This window comes from Saccostrea echinata, unplaced genomic scaffold (genome assembly GCF_033153115.1).
Source record: "Saccostrea echinata isolate AGI-Se365-2 ecotype Australia unplaced genomic scaffold, CSIRO_AGI_Sech_v1 ptg000006l, whole genome shotgun sequence".
NCBI lineage: Eukaryota > Metazoa > Mollusca > Bivalvia > Ostreida > Ostreidae > Saccostrea > Saccostrea echinata.
In genome coordinates this window covers 14,589,241-14,614,122 of record NW_026889755.1, presented here as the reverse complement: position 1 = coordinate 14,614,122, position 24,882 = coordinate 14,589,241, and the positions used below count along the sequence as shown (strand labels likewise).

At 33.8% G+C, this 24,882-nt stretch overlaps 1 protein-coding gene across 1 annotated transcript in view; it reads right to left on the bottom strand.

The window, feature by feature from the left end:
* Window positions 1-24,882, bottom strand: part of LOC133180422 (uncharacterized) — a 175,800-nt gene that overhangs the window by 50,765 nt on the left and 100,153 nt on the right. Inside the window, exons 16-18 of the mRNA XM_061314952.1 lie at window positions 19,617-22,706; window positions 17,382-17,519; window positions 142-246 (exon numbers count right to left, since the gene is read on the bottom strand). Coding sequence (XP_061170936.1) covers window positions 142-246; window positions 17,382-17,519; window positions 19,617-22,706 — 3,333 coding nt within the window. The remainder of the gene's footprint in view (window positions 1-141; window positions 247-17,381; window positions 17,520-19,616; window positions 22,707-24,882) is intronic.

The window sequence follows — 24,882 nt, the reverse complement described above, 5'->3', positions numbered from 1 at the left end:
TATTTTAGCAATTCATTTGGTATTTTAGATATTTTTTAAGCATAAAATTAAATTAATCTAATTTAAAAAACAATTTTCATGACCTTTCAAGAAAATTAAAAGCATTTCATTTTACAAACTAATGTGTATTTTTTTCTTTACCATATTTTGATTTTGCTCCCTTTTCAATGGCTGAGCCACTAGTAGTTCTTCCTTTCTGGAGGTCATTATTGTATTCCAGATCAGTTTCAGTATGACCAGGATCTTCTAAAAACATATTGAAAAAATAACAAATTAGTTACAGCATACGTCTCTGACAAGACTGTAGTTCTACTCATTTGTACTTATAACAAAGGAAAATAAAAGAAGCACTTGGACTTGAAACTTTGCAACAGCTATCAATAGAATAATGGTCCTTGGTTTAGTCTCTTTTTGAGGCAAAGTTAATTACATTCAGACTAAAACTGTAGAAGGAGTAGCCTTTCGAAAAATTTCACAGAAATTTTTATTTTAAGTAACCATGGCAACATCATTCATCAAAATTTAAAATCGATAAAGACAGTTAGTATCTAAGTGTAGTCTACTTGCATGAAATCAGACTGAAACTGTAGGAGGAGTTCTTCTTTGAAAGTATTTCTATTTTTAGTAACCATGGCAACACTGTTCATTGAAATTAAAAACTGATAGAATTATGTATCTTAGTATAATCTAAGTGTATGCAAAGTTATATTGAAATATGACCAAAAGTTTAAGAGGAGTAGCATTTTTGAAAAATTGTTTACAGATAGACAGACAGATGACAGACACCTTACTATCACATAAGCTCTTCTGTTCTCTGACCAGTGAAAAGTAACTATTTTGAAGATAATAATAACAAATTCTACTACAGTTATTGCCAAGATCAAAGAAATGTTGTGGACATTATTCTCCAATAAACCACAAACTTCATCAAAAGATTATCACCATGTCACATCTTCTGCATTCTAAGTGAAACATGACACTCTGCAATCTGTTGTTGAGATATAAACATAGGTAATCAAAGATTACAGAGCTCACCTCAACGAATGTTGTCTTTAAGCAAGGCAAAGTCCCACATTAAACTAATAATCTAGCAGTGTACATTCCAAGAATAGATGCAACATTTAATATGCAATTTTGATCTGATAGGGCTTGCATTTACTTGGGAATGAACTTATCCAAAGACTTCAAACTAGACACTCATCCAGAAAAAACAATTCAAATCCAGCATCTGAAGCAAGGTTAAGAGTGTTCATCCCTTGATGCATCATCCATGCAAGTTTGGTTCAGATAGGCCTTATAGTTTCTTGGTAATGAACCTGTGCAAAAACTTAAACCTGGTCACTGATCTGGAAAATATACATCAGATCCAGCATCTGAAGCAAGCCTGGTAATGTGCATCCTTAGATGTATCGTCTTTGCATGTTTGGTCAACATAGCTGGCCTTATAGTTACTTTAGAATGAAGCTGCTCCAAAAACTTTAACTTGGTCACTCATCCATAAAATATATGTCAGATCTAGCATCCAAAGCAAGCCTGGTAGTGTGCATCCTTAGATGTATCAACCCTGCAAGTTTGGTCAATATAGGGCCTATAGTTACTTTAGAATGAACCTGCTCCAAAAACTTTAACCTGCTCCAATAACCTTAACCTGCTCTAAAAACAATAACCTAGGAGGTCATTCCTTAGCTGAAATTGCAGCATCTGAAACCTTGACTGGTACAATGAAACACACTAGAAGCATCTTCCATGCATCTCTGGATAATGTATGGCTTTGAGGTACTTTAAAAGAAACACAAAAATTTCTTCTGAAAGTAATGGCTAGCCAACAAGAATTATTTAATTTGACAGATACTATAAACTCCAATTAAGAGGCCAGATTCCTCTAAAGAATTCCATAGAGAAGTAGACAATACCTACTTGATCAAAAATGCTCTACCAGAAATCTCCTTACACTAAACTCATTACTTAATCTCTAATTTGACAAACTGCAATCCTTAAACACCATAAGACCTGGATCCATTGCTTGATAATTACACCCATGGGACAAGAGGAATTTCTCTTATTATTGACACAAATAAAGGCAACAACATTATATTTGTTAAAGAATTGCCATAAAGTATATCATGAAAAAATGTGTATTTTCTTGATTTAACTTCTTTTAATAAGGTTACTGCAATACTCTTACATCTGTTGAGATTGTGAATAACTTGAAAGTTAAAAACGTAGGGGTTTTTTTTGAAAATTTCATCTTAATTAAAGGTCACAGTAACCTTTAAGTAGGATGTGACACATGTACCTTCTACCTCAGATGCATTAATTCATTGACAAAGTTTGATGATTCTAGGTCTAGTAGTTTTCTAGTTATGAGCTGGACAGGATTTTGCGGTATTTGGTCATATCAACTTAATACAAGAGGCCCTAGGGCCTTAACAGTCACATGAGTGTACACTGTAAAGGATCCAAAGAAGTATAAAATAAAATTAACTGATAGATGAAACTATGTAATTGCTGCCCAAGAATTTAAAAAATCTGGTAAAAATACCTTTGCTTATTCTGATGTGCTAGACCCAAGTGATCTCCTTGGGATTGTACTTGGTTTTCCTAAGTCTTACAGGGATGATAATAAATGCAAAATATACAAATACAATGGACACTTATGTGTAAAGTATTTAATATATACAGATATGTTTCTGTCACATGCCTTGTGCTACAAATAAGTACACAGAGAAAGACTGACAATAACTATTCAATGGTCAAACAGGACACCACAGTATACACCTGCTGTATACAATTGGCCCTTTCACTACATAAATATTATTTATTGAATCTTTGATAGAGAAAGCAATATAAAACATTGAATAAAGATTATTTATGTAGCAAAAGGGCAAAAACATATCTATATATATATATTCAATACCTTACACATTAGGCAAGTGTTCATTGTATTGCCTGGAAAGCAATATACTGATTGATTGATTGTATGTTGTTTTACGTCCCAAGAATCTGACTTTGAACATGCTTTGCTCATTTAAACCAAACATTCATTTTTACTTTGTTTCTATATATATAGTATTCTACCTATTCTCACTGAATTAAATAACCTGTTAATTAAAATACAAAATGAAAAAAATCTGATTAAATAACTCGGAACTATTCAAAGCTAAATCAATATTTAAAAGGGATTCTTAAACTTTCATTAAATAAAAATTTGGTGTAACATTCCTCCTTAATGTATTTTTTGCTATCAATTAAGTTTAACAGATTGAGAAATATCATTTTGATGCCATAAGTTAAGAGCTTCTCGGTGAAAAGCGTCTTCTTATCAACAACCATGTTGAATGAAAAGTGGATCAATTAAAGACTATCATATGTACAACGAATTATTGAAGTCTACTCACTGGGTTTTACTTTAAGTTGGTAACGTAAATATTGAATAAATTGTGCATCTGTATTACAGTCAGTAAATACGTGTAAAAAGTATTGAAAAATTCAGTAAATACATCTATTTCCTAACTGAAAACAGTAAATACATGTATTTTCTAAGGAGAATAGAAATTTCATAACGTATTTCCTAAAATTCAGGAAATACATGAAATTCCTGATGACACTTATTTACTATAACATATACAAGGATTTCTTTATTAACACAATTCAGCGAAGGGGAGTAACTCTCACTTGCTTCACTTATTACAATTTTGTACTCTGATTGTCTCCTAGATAAACAGGAGCAGAGAAAAGGCACTTATTATTATATTTATACACTTACAATTATATTATTGCATTTAATTAGTTTGCTTAATACTCAGGGGCAGAGAAAATTTTCAAAAAATTCTTGCATTTTTGCTATATAATCAATAGAGGCCCACCCTAACACAAGATTACTCCTGACCCAAGAGCCATAAAATTCACAACTGTGGAAGAGGCACCCTTCCTCATCATAACTATGTACTTAGTTCATTTGCTTTATACCATGGAGCAGAGGAGAAGAGTTTCATAGAATTAATGCATTTTCACTATATAATCATTAGAGCCCCACCCTAACATCAAAACCCCTGACCCAAGGGCCATGAAATTCACAATTTTGGAAGAGGCTCCCTTCCTCATCATAACTATGCATTTAGTTTGTTTGCTTAATACCCAGGAGCAGAGGAGAAGATTTTTTAGGAAATAATGCATTTCACTATATATTCAACAGATTTACCCACCCTTACACCAGAACCCCTAACCCTGGAGCCATGAATTTCACAATTTTGACAGAGGACCCAATGCTTATTACAATCTTGACAAGGGTTCTACTGCTTGATGTCCAGGAGCAAAGATTGTTTGATTGATTGTATATTGTTTTACATCCCGTTTGAGAATTTTTCACTCATATAGAGATGTCACCATATACCGGTGAAGGGCTTCAAATTTAGACCTTTACTTGGCACTCAGCGCAGGACTGTTCAGGCGTACTACGAAGAAATCAACGGAATATAAACGTACATAAATACATACCTTTTTAAACTGAATTTATTTTGTAAAGCTACTATATTATCACATGACTTTAATTTTTAATTGAAATTAACATTGTATACCCCGCTCTATACGGAATTTGGTTTGGTCATGTTATTTGACAGTCACATGATAAATGCATGTAATGTGTACTTTATGTAGGTCATAAACAAATTTCAATATCACAAGGGCATACCCTTGTTAGAATTAAAAATTTCAGTAATAAATTGTATATATATAACTTGTAGTTTATGAAAAGTGCTGCTGCTTTAAATAGAATTCGCATTTTATTAGTTTAAATTTCAATTTATTTGGCACTAGTCGAAATATGTGTGACTTTTACCATGTATTTTATTTATTCATTAAATATTACTCTCGATATCAGGAAAGCAGCAGCACTTTTCAAGTTAAGGAATGTTTCCGTTATGCATATTCAAAAAATGGTCAAGATCTATTAAGTGTATGCCCTTGTGAAAATGCGATTTAATGAGTCACCTCAGCGTGAAACATGCACACCCTGTACACAAAAACACGGTAGAATTAGTTCAATACATTCCCTCGACAGTTTTCAAATAATGGCACTAAACAAAGGTTTCAGATTTGTATTAATGGTCTACCTAAGATTTGCAAATAATATTCTGTTTAATAATAAAATGCGTTTTTCACTGTGGAAAAATTACTTGATCCGCCTCTCACAGCACATAAAATGCGTCAAGTTTTACCACGATGACGTCATGTCAACAAGTGCATTGCGATCAGTGACTTCTTTATACCTTGCTGTATGGGATTTAATTAGCGACAAAAATGAATGCAGTGGTAAGTTTTGATGTAGCTCAACACTCTTATGCAGTTTAAAACTGCAAATTATTTCATTTTGTGTTATTGTGAGGAATTGCTATATTTGTGTGATGTCACAGTAGACATTTACCTATAAATTAGGCCCCGCCCCTTTATGCAGCCTTAACAGAGCTGCGAGGGCCATTGAGCAGTGAGAGATCTTTATCGTGCCAAGCCTACCGTGACATGGGGTCTCAGTTTTTAAGGTCTCATCTGAAGGACCCGCAACTTTCACTTCAAAGTGCCAAGTGTTTGGCAAAGGAACAGTTCCTACCTACCTTTATCGACTTAGGTCAGTCACGGCCGTGATTCGAACACACGACCTCCCGATCACAGAGCGATCGAGCCCTCTACTGACTGAGCTACTGTGATGGCTCAAGGAGTAAAGAAGAACATTTTAAAAATAGTACTAATTTTGATGGTTTTAGCCACACCTTTAGGTGCCAGGTGGGCAGGGACCATGAAATTCACTAATTTTGTTTCCCTTTACTCATATATGCTATATGCCAAAATTGGTTGAAATTGGTTCAGCAGTTCCAGAGAATGTTCAAATGTTAACGGACGATGCACAAGGTACAAAGATGGATGAAAACAGATAGCAATAGGTCACCAGAGTGACCTACTTTTAATGTCTGACACATCTTCTACCCAACATGTATCAACTGACAAAGTTTGACAATTCTCATAGTATTTTAGTTACAATTTAGACTACTTTACAGTAGAAGGAAAAATCCCATTACACAATGAAATGTGCCAAAGCTATAAATACTGTAGATTCCTTATTTTACACAAGTACTTAATATCGCAAAATGGCCCAAGGGCATCAAATCGCGAGAAAAATAACTTGCAAATGGGTGATTTATCTAGAAATTTTACATACATTAAAGCACCATAAAAATAAAAGCATGTAATTTTATTTCGTTAGTGGTGCTTCTCGCGTAATTATGCGATAATTTATTCCTCACATATATTTAGGAATCTTCATTACATGACACCTTGGAGATTCAGCATTGGATATCTGTCACTTAGCCATATTTCCTTTGTATGTTTACAAGAATGGGAGGTTCTTTTCTAAATTTAGGTGCTTTTAATAAACAAGAAGCCCAAGGGCCTTAACAGTCACCTGAGTATAATACAACAATGTAAAGATCAATAGAAGTATAAACTAAAACAAAATAAACTGATAGATGAAGCTATGTTACCCAAAAGAAAAAGAAATCAGATGATCAGAGATCAATGATATAATTAGTCTAGTATTTAGTAACAACTCAGCAGTCTAGATGAACTCCAAAAATAGAGTCACTAGAAGTAAGAAATTTAGACTGAAAAATATTCTGTAAAAAGAGTCCACACATGCGCACATGGACAAAAAATGTTGATATTTTGGCAAAAATGATGGGTCTACAAAAACTGCCCATGCAAAGTTCTGGAAAGTATGACAATTATGCCAGTACTCTGAAATGCTATATAAAAGTCTTTGGAAGAGATCATATTTGTCAGATTTTAGATTCTATTTGCAAACAAGAGACCCAAGGGCCTTAACGGTCACCTGAGTATGATGTAACGATCCATAGATTAATACAAAATAAGCTGATAAATGAAGCTATGCTGCCCAAAAGCAAGAGAAACAGGATGATCAGGGATCAGCAAAATATCAATTTAGTACTCAGTAACAAATCTTAAAGTTGATCTATTTAGCCTGTGCTTTCACCCATTTGTCACTATCCCCATGTTGACCAAACAAAACATAGTTCTAGATCACTACTAGTTAACACATTTTATTCCCCCTCACATTGGCCTCTCTTAGTCTTTGATTCAAGATTATTTAATGTATGAAGATATGGTATTTTTGTCCCATTTTCATTTATCTATTATGATAAGAGGCACCCTTGATCATCATAACCATACACCTAGTTTATCTGCTTTATATACAGAGAAAGAGAAGAAGACCTTTTAAAGAATCTATCCAGTTTTACTATATGATCAATAGAGCCACAACCTAACTCCGGAACCCCTGACCCTGGGGCCATGAATTTCACAATTTTGGTAGAGGGGTTACTGCATATTACAATCATGCCAACAGTTTGACTGCTTGATGTAAAGGTGTAAAGAAGATTTTTAAAGATTGCACTCATTTTGATGGTTTTGGCCCCACCCCTAAGGCCCCAGGGGACAGGACCATGAAATTCCCAATTCTTGCTCCCCTTCACTATAATGCTTGAAGCAAATAAATAGCTGATCATTTTTAGATTTATTTACATTTTTATTGAAGGTATAAAGCACGTGACACAAGTGTTCCTTGGAACACTCTAATTGAAATAGTTCATTATGCTGATATACAACATATTTTTGACACTGAAGAGGTAAATCTATGCTATTTAAAATGTACACTGTTTGACATAAAGCATTTTGAAAAATATCAGTTTAAATTTTTATTTGTACTTATTCTTTGACCTACTTTGCAATATATGCTCCAGACAATTTAATTTATGTTTTAAAATTTTGAGAGGCAAAGTTTTGATATTTAGCATTTATACATGTTTTTGAGCTCTGACAATGTACTTTGAAGCTGTATGATATAATATGTCCCATCCTAACATGAAAACCCCTGATGCAGGGGCCATGAAATTTACAATTTTGGAAGAGGCACCTTTGCTAATGATTATACACTTAGTTGAAGAAGATTTTAAGACACTTATGCATTTTCACTAAAATGCATTTCAATAAAGCCCTGCCTTAACATCAGAGCCCCTGAACTAGGGACCATGAATTTCACAATTTGGAAGAGGCACCCTTGCTCACCATAACTATGTGCTTAGTTTGTTTGCTTAGGGACATAAGCAATGTACAGTATGTGACATAAATGAGTTTGCAAAATGGCCGCCCTCGTATGTATTTAAGAAGGGTTGTGATTTAGTTGCTAGATTAACATAACTGCTATTTTTACGGACAAAATATTTGGTATGAATTTTAATATGACTTAATTAGTCCTGTCTATTGTTGTAAAATTGGATTATTCACCTTTGATAAACAATTATCGTCTGCTTGAATACATGGCTCCCCATGGTCAAAAATTGACTAGTAATTTAAAAGAAATAATCATACATATAACAAATGAAGGTCTGCCAAGCTACAAAATTGAGAATCTAACCAGAAAAAATAGTCGTATCATCCAAAAATTTCTCAAACGTGTAAGGGAAAGAGGTAACATAGAAAATTTACCTAGAAGTGGGGTGAAACGAAAAACACCACAGAGAGATGACAGGTTTTTTTTTCCCAAAGTATTGAAATCAATCTTCTTCAGACTTTAAAAGATATTACAACCAGATTGAATGCTACGACAGGATCTAATGTGTCTCTTAGAAAAGTTCACAGAAGATTATCAGAGGAAGGTTATAAGAGGTGTGTAGTTTCTAAGAAAACAACTGTTTCATGCATGAATAGAGAGAAGAGAATTATTTTAACCCGATTTTATCGCCAGAAATGGCACTGGACATGTAAATAATCATTGGTCATCCAAAATATTCAGTGATGAGACTAACATAGTTATTGGAAATAATGATAAAGTTCATGTCTGGAGGAAGAGTGAGGAAAGAATACGTCCTGAATGTGTCAGATTGCATGGTTACTGTCGGGCCTCCCTCATGTTTTGGGGTTGTATATGTTATACTGGAACTGGCACCCTGAAAACTGTGGATGCATGGGAACATGAATAGCTAGAAATATGTTACAATTCTTGATGAGTGTCTTTGGTCTGTGATTGCCTGTCATTTCCCAAACTGGCATTGGATTTTCCAAAAAGACAATGCCCCCGTCATGCCTCCAGTTTCTCAAATTCTTGGAAACAGGACAACAATGTTAACACTCTACCGTGGCTACCACAAAGTCCTGATCTAAATACTAAAACTGTCCAAAAGGGACAAATACCCACTGCTGGGTTTTTCAGAGAAGGTACCAAATCACTAATGTTTTCTAGATGTGAAAGGTGTTCGCAATTTGCTTAAACATTTAGAGTGAAAATTTAATTACTCATTATAATTTTTTTAATGAATGAAATTATTGTGCAGCCTAATAAAACATCAATACTAATAATTACAGTGTTTTTTATTACATTGAAAAAATAGTTTGCAACTATCTGTCATCTTTGTGAGACATGACACTCTGCAAATTGATTGTTGAAATTAATTATACAAAGTCAAATTGATCTTAATACCTTTATATCAAACTCATTTTAAAAATAAAAGGCTGGTTTCAGTAACTATGTATTTTGACAGACATAAATTACAATTAAGAGGCTTAGACAACAGAAATCTTTATTTCTTTCTGCCCAATTCATTCCCAGGAGATATAGATAAGATCTGCTTGATCAGAGATGCCCTAACAGCTTCCCACACTGAACTCATTAATTAACCTTTAACTGGATGCATGTCCACTCATTACTCCAAAGGGACAAATAGATTTACACTATCTGCTGTGTAATGAACGTAAAAACTGTTTTTAAATACTTTGTGATTTTTTTTAGTTCTAAAGAGTAGTTTTAAGCTGTAGTTCACATTTTTGTACAGAATGATGTTCTAGATTCTATGTCTCAAACCTTAGACATGAACCCAAAATGACTAAGTCAATAAAATTGAAAAAAAAAAAAAACACCTGTAAAATGCAGAAAAATTATCAAATAATGTTGAAAATACCAGATGCACATCTTCATATGGTAAATAATAAGTGTACAAATTTTCATACAAATCTATGCAATAGTCTCTGGGAACAGATCTGAGTTATTAGAGTGATAATTTAATTACTCATTATATTTTTTTTAATGAATGAAATTAAGGTGCAGCCTAATAAAACATCAATACTAATAATTACAGTACTTTTTATTATATTGAAAAAAATAGTTTGCAACTTTCTGTCATCTTTGTGAGACATGACACTCTGCAAATTGATTGTTGAAAAAAAATATCATAATTAATTATACAAAGTCAAATTGAACTTAATACCTTTATATCAAACTCATTTTAAAAATAAAAGGCTGGTTTCAGTAACTATGTATTTTGACAGACATAAATTACAATTAAGAGGCTTAGACAACAGAGATCTTTATTTCTTTCTGCCCAATTCCCAGGAGATATAGATAAGACCTGCTTGATCATAGATGCCCTAACACAGCTTACCACACTGAACTCATTAATTAATCTTTAACTGGATGCATGTCCACTCATTACTCCAAAGGGACAAATAGATTTACACTATCTCACAGCTGTGTAATGTAAAAACTGTTTTTAATATTTTGTGATTTTTTTTAGTTCTAATGAGTTAAGTTTTAAGCTGTACTAGTTCACATTTTTGTACAGATGTTCTAGATTCTATGTCTCAAACCTTAGACATGAACCCAAAATGACTAAGTCAATAAAAATGAAAAAAAAAAACACCTGCAAAATGCAGAAAAATTACCAAATAATGTTGAAAATACCAGGTGCACATCTTCATATGGTAAATAATAAGTGTACAAATTTTCATACAAATCTTTGCAATAGTCTCTGGGAACAGATCTGGACAAAACCACATAATAAAAATGAAAAAAAACACCTGCAAAATGCAAAAAAATTATCCAATCATGATGAAAATACCAGGTGCACACCTTCATATGGTGAATAATAAGTGTACAAATTTTCAGACAAATCCTTGCAACAGACAAAATCTCGTCTAGACAGACAGACAGAGACGGACATGCTGATTCCAATATACTCCCCTAAACTTTGTTTGCGGGGGAGGGGGTATAATAATTGAAAATGTCTGGAGTCAGTGCTCAAAATCTGTGTACAAAGGAGGACACATGAGGTCAGAAACAAAAATGATCTGGAGCGAATCGTCCATGAAATATGGGGTAGCCTCCCTTTGCACTATATTCAAAGCTTATATGCAAGCATTCCCAGGAGTATTTGAAGTGTTTTAAGTCCTAGAGGCCACATAACAAAGTATTAAAACAAAAACATAAGTGGTAGTATTATCATGATTATTTTATTGATAGAAATTGGATTCTACATACCGCAAGTGCATCGCATGCATGGATGACGTCCACCATTTTGCAAACTCATTTATGTCACACTACTGTAGTTTGAACTTATAATCTTATTCCATGTATAATTTTAAGAGTTCCAATAATTCAGGGACCTTTGTGTAATTTTATGAACAAAGTCTGAAACAAATTTTCAGGGAAAACCAACTAAAACTATTTTTTGTTCATTTTTCTTTAAACTAGATGTGTTGTAATGCCACGGACGCCCTCGTAGGCAGCCAATATCTCAAACTGCCAATTGTAAATTGCACATTTGTAGCCGAGATAATGATTGGAAATTGTGAATTTTTAAATCTTTTCCAAGTTCAAGGGGAATAACTGTAAAAAATCATCGGACCAGGACCAAACTCAAACTTGACCTGTATTTTTTGGTAAAATACTTGCATATGCAATTTCAACCTTATACATACATCCCTACAAAAGTTAGTGGAAACTGAAAATTTCTTATTTTTTTCCAAGTTCAAGAGGGATATCTCTGTCAAAAATCACCAGACCATGACCAAATTCGAAGTTGACCTGTGTATTCCTATGACGTTTCAATACGTCAAATTTGAGTTGAATGTGTGCAACTGTTGCCGAGATAATTAATGGAAAGTCAATGATGATGGATAGATGGAACAGGGCAACACTATATGCCCCTATCATAACAAGAGGCCCAGGGGCTACCTTGCTCACCTGAGCACTGTGGCTAGGAAGAAAGCAAAAATCAGTTTAGTATTGAAAAGCTTAAATGCATAAGTGGTCCCGACCTACCACTAAAAGGGAGGGGGGGTATGATTTGAATAAAATTGAATCTACACTAGTTATAACTAACGATGCTTACCAATTTATTTTTTTACAAACTGTGACTTATTTTTCTCGCATAATCACCGGTGGTAGATAGACCTGTCCAGTGTGAGACAGCAGTGTGAGATTTTTCTATCTTACACTGTGTATTACTACACTGTGAACGGTAACGTAAACATTCCTTCTTATAAAATACTAAAAATAAAAATGTCTAAAAAAAAATCACATATTCTTAAAATGTTGTTGTTTTATTTATTTAATCAAATTTATTTTAATCCAAAAGGTTGTCGTATTTTCACTTTCTAAATGGCACTATTTGTAGGTCGCGGAAGGATTCTTCTAAAATGTTATGCTATCGTTTTTTTTTAATCCAGTTTATTTAATTCAGAATGATTTAACTCTTTACCCCTTAATGCCACGATTTGACGCACTGGCCATATCCTTAGAGTGTTTGCCTGGCTGCCCCTTGTACCGTTTTAGATGAATTGGAGTGCAGTTTAAAACTGAACTAATGGGGGTCAAAATATTTCATTTATACTATGTATTATATATCACTGGATTCGTAATAAATTAAATTTTTCAAATCTATTGGCATAATTTTGATCGGAATTTTCTGTAAATAAATAATTCAGGTGAAAGCAGGTGTAAATCGCAAAATAGATATTTTCAACATGTAAAACGGCTTTAATAAGCCAAAATTGTCTGTATAAATAATAAAAATTATGTGTGATGATATAATTGATGGTTAAATTATAATTAATTATCAATTTTATAAGTTTAATTCCTCAGAAATCAATAAATTGTAGTGCTACTTCAATGTCAATCTCGCCGACAAATTTTCAGACTTGGCTGATAAAACTTGATTTCTGAACGTTTTTGTTTATTTGAATGATCAAATTATATTAAAATAATTGTTTTCTACACCTTCACATTTATAAATATGTGTAAAATGGAAGGTATCTTCTGAAATTCTGAGAAAAAGGTAACGAAATCGGCACTGCGCGGTCCCGAACTTCACAACATTTTCGTATCTTATTTTAATGTTTATAATACACATAGATCATTATAATTTTCAAAACTTTCAAGAAATAGGTAGCTTATAGCTTGAATTTCATGTAATGCTTTACTGGATGAGAAAATATTGCGTATTGACTGAGTTATATGCTCTAAAAACATCGTATGTAACAGTCCGCCATTTTGAATTTTGGTGGGACTTTCCAAGATTCTTTTGTTTGTTTACACAGGTAAATCACGTGATTTCTAACTGTAGTATGATGCAATCATCTATTGTTAACCTGCAGGTGGCCACCTGTGCTCTGATAATTTGTAAACAAGCGGTAATTTCAAGTCAAATCAACAATGAAATACACATGCGTCAAAAGTCGTCATTAAGGGTTTGAGACTAGGCGTCAAAAGTCGTCATTAAGGGGTAAAGGATGGAAAGGTCTAAGGGGAATAGAGTTAAGAGGACTGATATTCATTTTCTGAGTTTACACATACTGTGTAAACCATTTTCAGGTACGATTTCTTTGATGGTGTATTAAGATTTTTCATTGGATATTAAATTAAAAATAGAAATTTTTCAATGGTGATGGCATGCTGTTATTTTGGATAAAATAATGTGAGAAAAATAATCATTTGACCTTTTGACCTCAAAAATCAAATGAATGATTCTATTAGTCCCCCGCTTTCACTGAAAGTGGGGTATATTAATTTTGGTCTGTCCGTCCATCCATCCGTTTGTCCGTCCATCTGTATTTCTGTCTGTCTGTAACACTTTCATTTCCCGCGATATCTTGAGAACCCTTTGAGCTTTTGCAATGAAATTTTGCATAGCAACCCCCTATGACCTAAAGAAGAACCCTATTGATTTTGAGGTCAAAAGGTTAAAGGTCAAGGCGATAAATTGATAAATTCTGTCTGTTTTAACACTTTTGTTTCCGTGCAATATCTCGAGAATCCTTTGAGTTTTGCAATGAAATTTTACATAATCACTCCCTGTAGCCTAAGGAAGACCCCTATTGATTTTGAGGTCAAAAGGTCAAAGTTCAAGGTCGTAAATTCATACATTCCATCTGTGTGTAACACTTTTGTGTTCCAGGCAATATCTCAAGAAGCTTTTGAGCTTTTGCAATGAAATTTTATACCATAACTCCCTATGGCCTCTCTTGCCCCTCTCAAAGTGATTTTTTTTAATTATTGTATTAAACGTCCCTTGGCAATATTTTTAGCACACGGGCATGTGGAGAGTTATTACGTATAATACAGGTTGTCGGTGGACTTTATATTCTAATTACATCTATTAGAACTGTTTAGTAAAGGCTAAATTAGACACCATGTATTGTGTAAAATTTTGACAATATCGAATGCGAATATAAACATTATATGTGACCTAATGTTTGCATTTAATTTTCTGTATAATCAAGTGCCTTCGTGGTCTAGGGTATGACTCTCGCTTAACATGTGAGAGGTCCCGGGTTCAAATCCCGTTCGATCCTTTTTTGGGGGGAATTTTTTTTTTGATTTACTATATAAATGATAGTATTCAGCATGTGAAAGGAAAAAGTTATGACGTCTGGCTTGTACAAACTCATGATTACAGTGTGATAAATATTCTATACAAAAAGAATCTTCTATACACATATTAAAGAATAATCAATCAAATTATATCCATATTGGCATTTTTTATTTGCTTCAATATACATGTATACATTTAATAATTCTACAAATCAAGGGGGGGGGGGAGACCCCCCCCCCCTCCGGAACTGGGCATGCTCTTCTTTTTCCCTAAGCGGGAGATCGACACAAATTCTCTGAATTAGCTTGTTCCTTCAAGTTTGAACTTTCATTGTGGCCCCATCCTACCCCTGGAGGGTCATGATTTCAACAAACTTGAACCTACACTATCTTAGGATGCTTCCATATAAATATGACCAACCAGGGCTTTTCTGTTCTTGAGAAGAAGATTTTTAAGGATTTTTCCTATATATTCCTACGTAAAACTTTGATCGTCCATTGTTGCCCCACCCTACCCCCCAGGGTCATGATTTGAACAAACTTGAATCTACACCACATGAGGATGTTTCCACATAAATATGACCAATCATTGCTTTGCTGTTCTTGAGAAGAAGATTTTTAAAGATTCTTCTTATATATTCCTACGTAAAACTTTCATCTTCCATTGTTGCCCCACCCTACCCATGGGTGTCATGATTTGAACAAATTTGAATCTACACAGTACCTGACAATGATTCCACATAAGTTTCATCTTTCCTGGGCCATTGATTCTTGAGAAGATTTTTCAATGATGCCATTAATTTTTCACTATTTCATAAATATCTCCCCTTGGAGGAGAGTGTGGCCCTTCATTTTAACAAATTTGAATCCCCTTCACCAAGGATACTTTGTGCCAAGTGTGGTTGAAATTGGCCCAGTAGTTCTGGAGAAGAAGATGAAATTGTGAAAAAGTTTACAACAACGACAACGACAGACAACGGAAAAATTTCGATCAGAAAAGCTCACTTGAGTGTATGTTAAGTTTTGTTAAAGAACATCTAATTTTTCTCTTTTAAACTAGGAGTACCTTGAAAAAATATTAGTGGGAAATGTAAATTGTAAAGTATATGTACATGTATGTTGCATATAGCCTTTATACCAAGAAAAAAAATTTCTGGATGGTTCAGACCATGAAATGCACTATATTTGTCCCTCTTTGCCCATAGATGCTCTAAGCCAAAATTGGTTGGAATTGGTTTATGAGAAGAAGCTGTATATGTTCAAAACTTCAAGAATGACAGACAATGAATGATGATGGATAAAAACAGATAGCAATACTGTAGATTCCTTATTTTTTGCGAGTACTTATCATGAAAGGACTCTTTAACGTCAAATCGCGAGAATAATAATTTGCGAACGGACGGTTGATCAAGAGATTTTACATAGATTTCAGCACCATAAAAATAAAAGCGAGAAATTTTATTTCGCAAGTGATGCTTCTCACGAAATTATGCGATAATTAATTCCACACGTATATTTAGGAATCTACAGTAGGTCACCTGAGATACTCAGGTGACCTTTAAAACTGACAGCTGTAGTCTAATGATGCAACATTTTTAATAATGTTACTGCATATCTCTTATATTGGTAAATATCTACCTTAATTTGTTTTTTAATACTTGGTGTTTTTTTAAGTTTTAAAGACCTGGCTCTAAGCTGCATTAATTCACATCTTTCTATAAATGTACCAACTGACAGTTTCTTAATTTTGTCTAAATTTACATGAACCCTAGATAACTAGATCTATAAAAATGAAAAAAAAAAACACCTGTAAAATGAAGAAAAACTAACCAAACAAGATGAAAATATCAAGTGCTCATCTTTATATGGTGAATAATGAGACTCAGTGTACGAATTTTCAGACAGATTTATGCAGTGTATTCTCCAAGAACATGTCCAGACAAAATCATATTTACAGACAGACAGACATGCCAATTCCAATATAGCCCCTTAATTTTTGTTTGCAGGGGTTATTAATGACCAACTTATGATAACCATCAATTTATTGATGATATGTTATTGTGATTCGACTATGGTTTTTGTTTCATGTCAATACAATTGAGTCGTTCAATGATACATGGATATCAGTTCAGGTCTAGTGAAGTTGAGGTCAGGTCAGGTCTAGTAAAATTTTTAGGCCTCAAGACCATAACCTGAGAGCAAAACTTAAGTCAAGATTTCAAAGTTGTATAATTTTCAAAATAAAACCACATTTTGAAAGTGTAATTATATTTGAATATTTTACAAACATGGTTTTTCAGAGGTTTGTTGAATTAACATGATTAAAGTCAAGATGTTCAAAATCTAAATATTGACTTAAAAGTTTATGGTCTTGGAGCAAGGTTCTAATCTGACTGGTCTAGTTTGCTTATAATATTGAGCCCTGAAATGACATACTAAAAACTTGGCGCAATCACTGGATACTGATTGGTAAAATTGGCATAATCATGAATTAGTGCTACACAATTGTCTGCATCACATATTTTATTTTTGAATAATTTATGAACAGTATTCAGGAATTTGTACATTGTTGTCCATGCCAATGCCAACAAAATATAATCTAGATTAATCCCTGGTGAAAATAAACTACTTTACTATTATCCAGCACAAAATTATGTTTTAATAATCTTACCTGAACTTGGCTTGGCATGACTTGTAGTCAAGTTTGGAAGAGGATTTTCCTCATATTTTGCTACCTCATTTTCTTCATCTGCATATGGTATACTTGTGTGACCAAGAGCTGCCTTTGATGTCTTGGCTCCTTGATGTTCTGAATCAGAATGTACATGTTAATGCAGCATTAAAAAAGTATAGCTTAAAAAATCACATTGCATTTAAATAATGCCTACACATCAACTAGAAAAAAATTTCATAAGCAGTCTTTACAAAAGGCCCAATTGGACCTTGATGGTTTTCCAAGTATCATGATCTTGTTAATTCTTTTCATATAACCCACTCAACATATACCCCATATCGTGCTGATTGATTTTAGCAACATAATTTTTTTTTTTCAAATTGGCGAGGACTCTATGTTCACTGTAATATTCATAAAACTATTTCCTATATGTCAGTTTTATCCTCATCTTTAAGATAAAATAGCAGACAACATATGCATTCCTTACAAAACTCAAGTTCTATAAAAAAAATTATCCTATAAAATTCCCCATTTCAACCCCATTGGCCAAAGATCCTCACTTCTTAGGATGTTTGCATATCAATTTGTTTTAGTATGGCCCTGGCCTGTAACATTGAAGATTTTTCTCTATATATATTTACAGTGTACATAATATTCTAATATTGAACTATTCAAATATTGAATATTAGCCCCATCCAAACTCCAGTGGCCATGATTTGAAAGCTAAATTGGGATATATGCTGCAGTGCATATAAGAATTATATACATGTACTTATTGACTGGGTTCAAGGGCAACATGCATACATGTATTTGTTGGACCCAAGAACCAAACTATTTGCCTGAAGCCATTAGACCCAAGGCAAACAGTTTGGTTCGAGGGGTTGAAAAAATGCATTTGGCCTGTATGAGAACACATTCATTAAATGTTTTGTAATACCTTTTATTTTATTCCAAGATTTTTTTTTTTTTTTTTTTTTTTTGAATTTGAGAAAGATTTACCGACATCTTTATTATTTGTTCGAGTCGCCCGCATGGCGCAGTGGTTAGAGTGTTCGCTCAAGAGTCGCGGAGTAAGGAGTTGATCCTTACGTCGCGGGTTTGAATCCCACTGTGGGACGTGGAGACCGGTCCTTCGGATGAGACAGTATAAACCGAGGTCCAGTGTCGCAGTAGGTGCTGGCACGAAAAAGATCCCTCACTGCTCAATGGCCCTGAGTGCCGAGTATAGGTCAAAATTTGTAGCTCTCCACCGGCATCTCCATATGAGTGAAAAATTCTCGAGAGGGACGTTAAACAATAAACAAAATATTATTTGTTCGATACTCAGAGGGTACTTAATCACCTAAAGTTTCATTATTTCTTCACTTGTACGCAATTTTCATCTGTAGTTTGTTTTTCAATTCAGCCACATCGGACACAAGCTTTGATTAAAGTCAAGTTTATCTGGCTTCTTTTAAATGCACAACTGACATTTTAAGAATTTTACGGCAAACCACAAGACATTATCGTTGTTATTACCTTACCCATTGTGAAGTGACTGTTGCTTGTACTAAGGGTAATATTATGAAATGTTGAATGAACCAATCAAATTTTATTATTTAACATGAAAGTATAACAATACTAATTGTGGATAACTATTGTGTTTGAGAAGAGAAATTTTAGATATTTTTCTTTATAAATATATATTATTTTACATTTGCAAATGTTTTCCCTCTGATAAAACTCTTTGACACAAGGCATAAAAACAGGTTCTTCAAATACCATAAATTCACTGTTAAGTCATAATTAATCATCATGATATTCAAAGTGATGTCAGGTCTGACATGTTCAACATATCCAATTTATACCATTGAGGTTTGGAAATTAAAATAAATCATATCATGGGTTTAAAACTATAATATGAAAATATTAATTTGTCATAAATCAGTAACAAATGCATTTTAAATATTATAACTTATCATTTTTAAACTTTTACTGACTCAGAGATATAAATAAGGGTTGGTTGGTACATCAACAAATCTGCCATAAAGCCCTTAATTTCTATAATTTGATCACATGACCAACCTGTATAAGAGTTTTAAAAAGATACCTTATTTCCTTAATATATTCAATGCCATTATTCTGACCGTTGGAGGGTCTATGAAAATGATTAATTTATCCAGACTGGCTATAAGTCTTACAACCCTTTAACCCTATGCAACAAACTTGGGAGAAAAGTTAAAAAAGAATTACCTTCATTTTGATTCTCTAAAGCTATCTCATCATTTGAGACACCTCCAACAAAGGAAGTCAATTCTTGACTTAATACATGAAGATTGTTAATCATTAAACTATAAAGTTTCTTTTTCGTATTTTTCCTCCATTCTTCTGTATTTTCTTTTAAAGTTGTATCATCAGACAAAATATCATCAAATAACAAGTCCAGCTGGTTTTCAAAATTTGTTATTTTTAATGATCTCTGAACTTGGACTGAAGTTGTATCTGGATGGCTCAAATTTCTGTTCATCTCAGGAAGCTCCTCTCCATTTCCACATTTCACAGACTGACTATCACCTTCCACATCTGAACTTTCACTATCTTCATTTAATCCAGATAAGGTAGACTCAATTTTTAAATATGTAGCTTCTTGGTGAAACAACTTCTTCTCTGAATCCTTCTTCTTGTTCTCAAATTCTTTAATAAATTCATGATTATGATTAGGAATTGTCCCAGTATGCATGCTTTCATCTTTCATGGGACTGGTGTCTTCTTTTTGTGTTGCATCAACAGCTAGGATTTCTCCTTTTGACATTTCATATTCAAGGTATCTCCCTCTTGTTCCTTCAGTAAATTCCATTTGCTTTGTTGGTGTATCAAAAGAAATTTTTCTTTCATCGCTCTTCATTTCACATGATGAGATACCAAAAGACCTTGCTTGGTGTGTAACATTATCTTTGTCTAGAACTTTCTCTTCAGGATTAATTCTTTTCAATTGGACATTCCTCCCTTTAGCACCACCAGAATTCTGAGATTGTGAATCTGATGTATTGTATACTCTGCTTTTTTGGTCAATGGAATGGATGTTTTGAAGAATAGAATCCCCTCTAATGCTTGGATTTTTAGTATCCTGTATGCTCAAATAAAAGACACCATTGTCTTGTAGATCTTTTAATGGAGTTTCAAGTGAGTGTATTTTCATAGTTGGTACAATGGATGAAACTTTAATATTTTCATCAGAGTGATTCTGTCCAGAAACCCCTGAAGGCTGCTTTACAACAGGAGAGTTTTCCTGGACATGTTCTCCAACATCAACATATTCTTTGGCCACAAAATTGAATTGTAATTTTTTAGCAGCACCAATATCATCTTCTGTAGATCCATCTCCCTCCTGAAATGAGCTACCATTTAATTCATTTCTTTTTTCTGAAGCTCCAGAAGATCCTGTCAATGCAATGACATTTTTACTGAATTCATGAGTATTGACCATATCTCTATCCAAAGAATCTCCATGTTTAAAATTAATTGACACCTTTTCAACCACAGCATCACAGCTCTCTCCATTCCCTTCCTTGAGCTCTTGTTCAGTTTCTCTGGGTTTATTTTCATCACTAGGGTTGTTTTCTGACTTTCCTTTGATATGAGTTGACTTTTTAGCATTATCATCCATTTCCTGTGAAGATTTTGAAGGGTGCTGATCAGTGTTGTCTTTTTCTTTGAAGTCATCCTGTTCAACATCCATATGTTTAAACTGTTCACTTTCTTTATCTTGTTTTTCCCTCATCACTGCATCTACATTATCATGTTCTCTAGGGTTCAAGGTTTCTTTTTCACCCATCTTACAAATTGTAGATGGATTTTTCTCAGTTGTACCTGATTCTGTTGTAGAAACTTCATTTGCATCCATAATTGTGTCTGGCCTTCCAATTTCATCACCTTCAGTACTTGCTTTAGTGTTTGTACTGCCCATTTCATCACCTTCAGTATTTGCTTCAGTGTCTCTACTGCCCATTTCATCACCTTCAGTATTTGCTTCAGTGTTTCCACTGCCCATTTCATCACCTTCTGTATTTGCCTTAGTGTTTCCACTGCCCATTTCATCAACTTCAGTAATTTCTTTAGTGTTTCTACTGCCCATTTCATCAACTCCATTATTTGCCTTAGTGTTTCTACTGCCCATTTCATCACCTTCACTATTTGCTTTAGTGTCTCTACTACCCATTTCATCACCTTCAGTATTTGCTACAGTGTCTCTACTGCCCATTTCATCACCTTCAGTATTTGCTTCAGTGTTTCTACTGCCCATTTCATCAACTCCAGTATTTGCTTTATTGTTTCTACTACCCATTTCATCACCTTCAGTATTTGCTTCAGTGTTTCCACTGCCCATTTCATCACCTTCAGTATATGATTTAGTGTTTCTACTGCCCATTTCATCAACTCCAGTATTTGTTTTAGTGTTTCTACTGCCCATTTCATCACCTTCAGTATTTGCTTTAGTGTCTCTACTGCCCATTTCATCACCTTCAGTATTTGCTATAGTGTCTCTACTCCCTTGATCATCAACCTTCTTCCCATACTTAGTCTTATTTTCTTCTAATCTTGATTCACTTAATTTTTTTTCAACTTTGGCACTTATTTTATCTGAAGAAATAGATGTTTCTTTAACAAAACTAGCACTTTCTTCCACGTTTTTTTCTGAATCAAAGGGTTTGGATCCTCTGTTTTCTTCATCACCTTCAAAAATTATGGTCTTGCTTTGCCCTGTCTTGGTCTGTTCATCAGTTTTCACTTCATTATTACTCTCTTTGCTATGACTAACAGTTTTGTCCATTTCATTGAAATCAGATAAATTTTCAGTTAATTTAACTGACTCTTGTGTGAACTCCAGAAGGTCCTGCCCAATGATGTCTTCATAACAAGGTCTTGTATCATCATCTTCTGTTTTGTTCAGCTGTCTGTTTTCATTACCCTGTCTTTCATCTGCCATTTCTTTAACATTATCAGATGCTTTACAAGCTGGGATTTGAAATTCAACTTTGTTAGAATCTTTGAATGAGTTGTCTTTGTCTAGGGAAGTTGTATAATCATTGTTTGCTGCCAATACTTTTTTATCCTTAACTGGAACTTGGTTATTTGCTTCAGGAAAATTCTTACCCATTTTGATGTCCTCTTCAGCATGATATGAAGCAGATGCCTGATTAATCTCACCTTCTCTCTGGGCATGTCCAGTAGGGGGGACCATACCCTCAACAGTGTGGCCACATTCAGAATGTTTATCACTGAGTTCAAATGTACCAGTATTGCATGCATTATCTACATTACCAACAGCGACACCACCATTCTCTGCAAAATTGCAGAATAAACAAAATAAACATACTGATTTATATTTCAGTCTTTTATTTACAGCACAGAGGTTATACAAATGAAAAATATAAACTGTGAAAAATATATACTGTGAGCCTCATTAATCCAGATGCTAATAATCCAGTTGCTTTCCTTCCGGACAAAATTTGTCAGGAACAATTCAGGGACGTAACATCATTTTTGAAAGGGGGGGAGCCAGAGAGAAAAAAAATTTCAACTTATCTGCAAAAAAAAAAAAACTTGACGAGCCCCCCCCCAAAAAAAATTGAACTTCTTTCAATATCAAATTTTATACATGCACTACTACATTACCCTTTACTACATTACTGCAACAAAAAGTGGGGGGCCTTTCAATGAACATTTTCAATAGTAAAGAGTTATGTTTGGAAAAAAGTGCCCAGGCCCCCTGGTGCTACATGCCTGCAGTTTATATTTATATATACCATATATATGTTTCAGTAATGATCAGGATGCTTCATTAATCTGGACAATTTGCTCAGGAACACGCACACCCGGATTAATGAGGTTTAAATATAGAGCACAGGGTTCAACATTATCTCATCACTAAGTCCAAGACTCATAAAAAATAACTTTATATAACACCAATCCCTACAAAATTTGAATTTGATATATTAAAGTAATTGCTTTTTTCCATTTTTTTTTATTGTCTGAAGTAAATGAAAAACAAATGACTGTCGTGTGTGTTTTAAATACTGTACGTTTACATAAATTGGCATATTCAAAATTTAGCGCAATCACTGGGTATGGATTTTTGGTCAAATCATGCATTAGGGCTATACATGTCCGTGCCGTATATTGTATTTATGAATGATATCTTAGCAGTATTCATGAATTAGCGCATCATTGTCTGCGCCAAAGCCGCTAAAAATGAAGCCCACTTTTTTAAGTACACATACAGTATCATAAACTTTGCCAGATATTCAAGAGAGGGAGAAAAGTTTTTGTTCTCTTACATTTTTCATTCACTTTCTAAAACCCCTTGCTTGAATTGTTTAGAGGGAAAATGTATTAAATATTCCTTCCATTAGGTCACTGACTCACTGTGACCTACTTTTAAGTTGCCATTCTGACTCAAAATACATCAACTGACAAAGTTTGATGAGTCTAAGCCAATTGGTACCTGAAATATTTAAATATAGCCATAAAATTTCAAAGTAGGTCACTGTGACCTACTTTTCAGTTGATGTTCTCTGAGGACTCAAGATGCATCAACCGACAAAGTTCAATGAAATTAAGCCATTTAATACCTAAAGTATTTAAATATAGCCATAAAATTTCAAAAGTAGGTCATTGTGACCTACTTTTCAGTTGATGTACTCCGAGGACCCAAGATGCATCAACTGACAAAGTTCAATGATTCTAAGCCCATTAGTACCTGAAATATTTAAATATAGCCATAAAATTTCAAAAGTAGGTCATGGTGACATATTTTTCAGTTAACATACTTTGAGGACCCAAAATGCATCAACTGACAAAGTTTGAAGATCGTAAGCCTTAAAGTGTCCGAAATATGCCTCTAAAACAATCTGAAAATGAATGCCTGCAAATTTCAAAACGTAGGTCACTGTGACCTACTTTTTCAAAAATATGTTTTAAGGCCCCAAGATGCATCAACTTACTGGGTTTGATGATTCTAAACCTCTCAGTATCTAAAATAATGACCTTAAATATTTTGAAAAAGATAAGTCAAAGAAAAAGATAATTCAAAAAGTAGGTCATGGTGACCTATTTTTCAGTTGACATACACCGAGGACCCAAGTTGCATCAAATGACAAAATTTGATGATCATAGGTCTTAAAGTGTCCAAAATATACCTCTTAAACAATTTGAAAACAAATGCCTGCAAAATTCTAAAAATAGGTCATTGTGACCTACTTTTGAGTCAGCATGATATGAGGTTGTAAGATGCACAAACTGGCAAGATTTGATGATCCTAGTCCCTATAGTAAGCAAAATATCAAAGATTTAACAAAATTTAATTTTTGGTCAAATTGAAGTGACCTTGAGACCACGCCCTTTGCCCCAGGGTAATGCCTTGAAAAATTTTTAATTTACAACATATCCTCACCCTTGTGTGTAAGTTTGGTGATAATCTGCCCAATGGTTCTTGAGAAGATTTATTAGCAACCAGTAC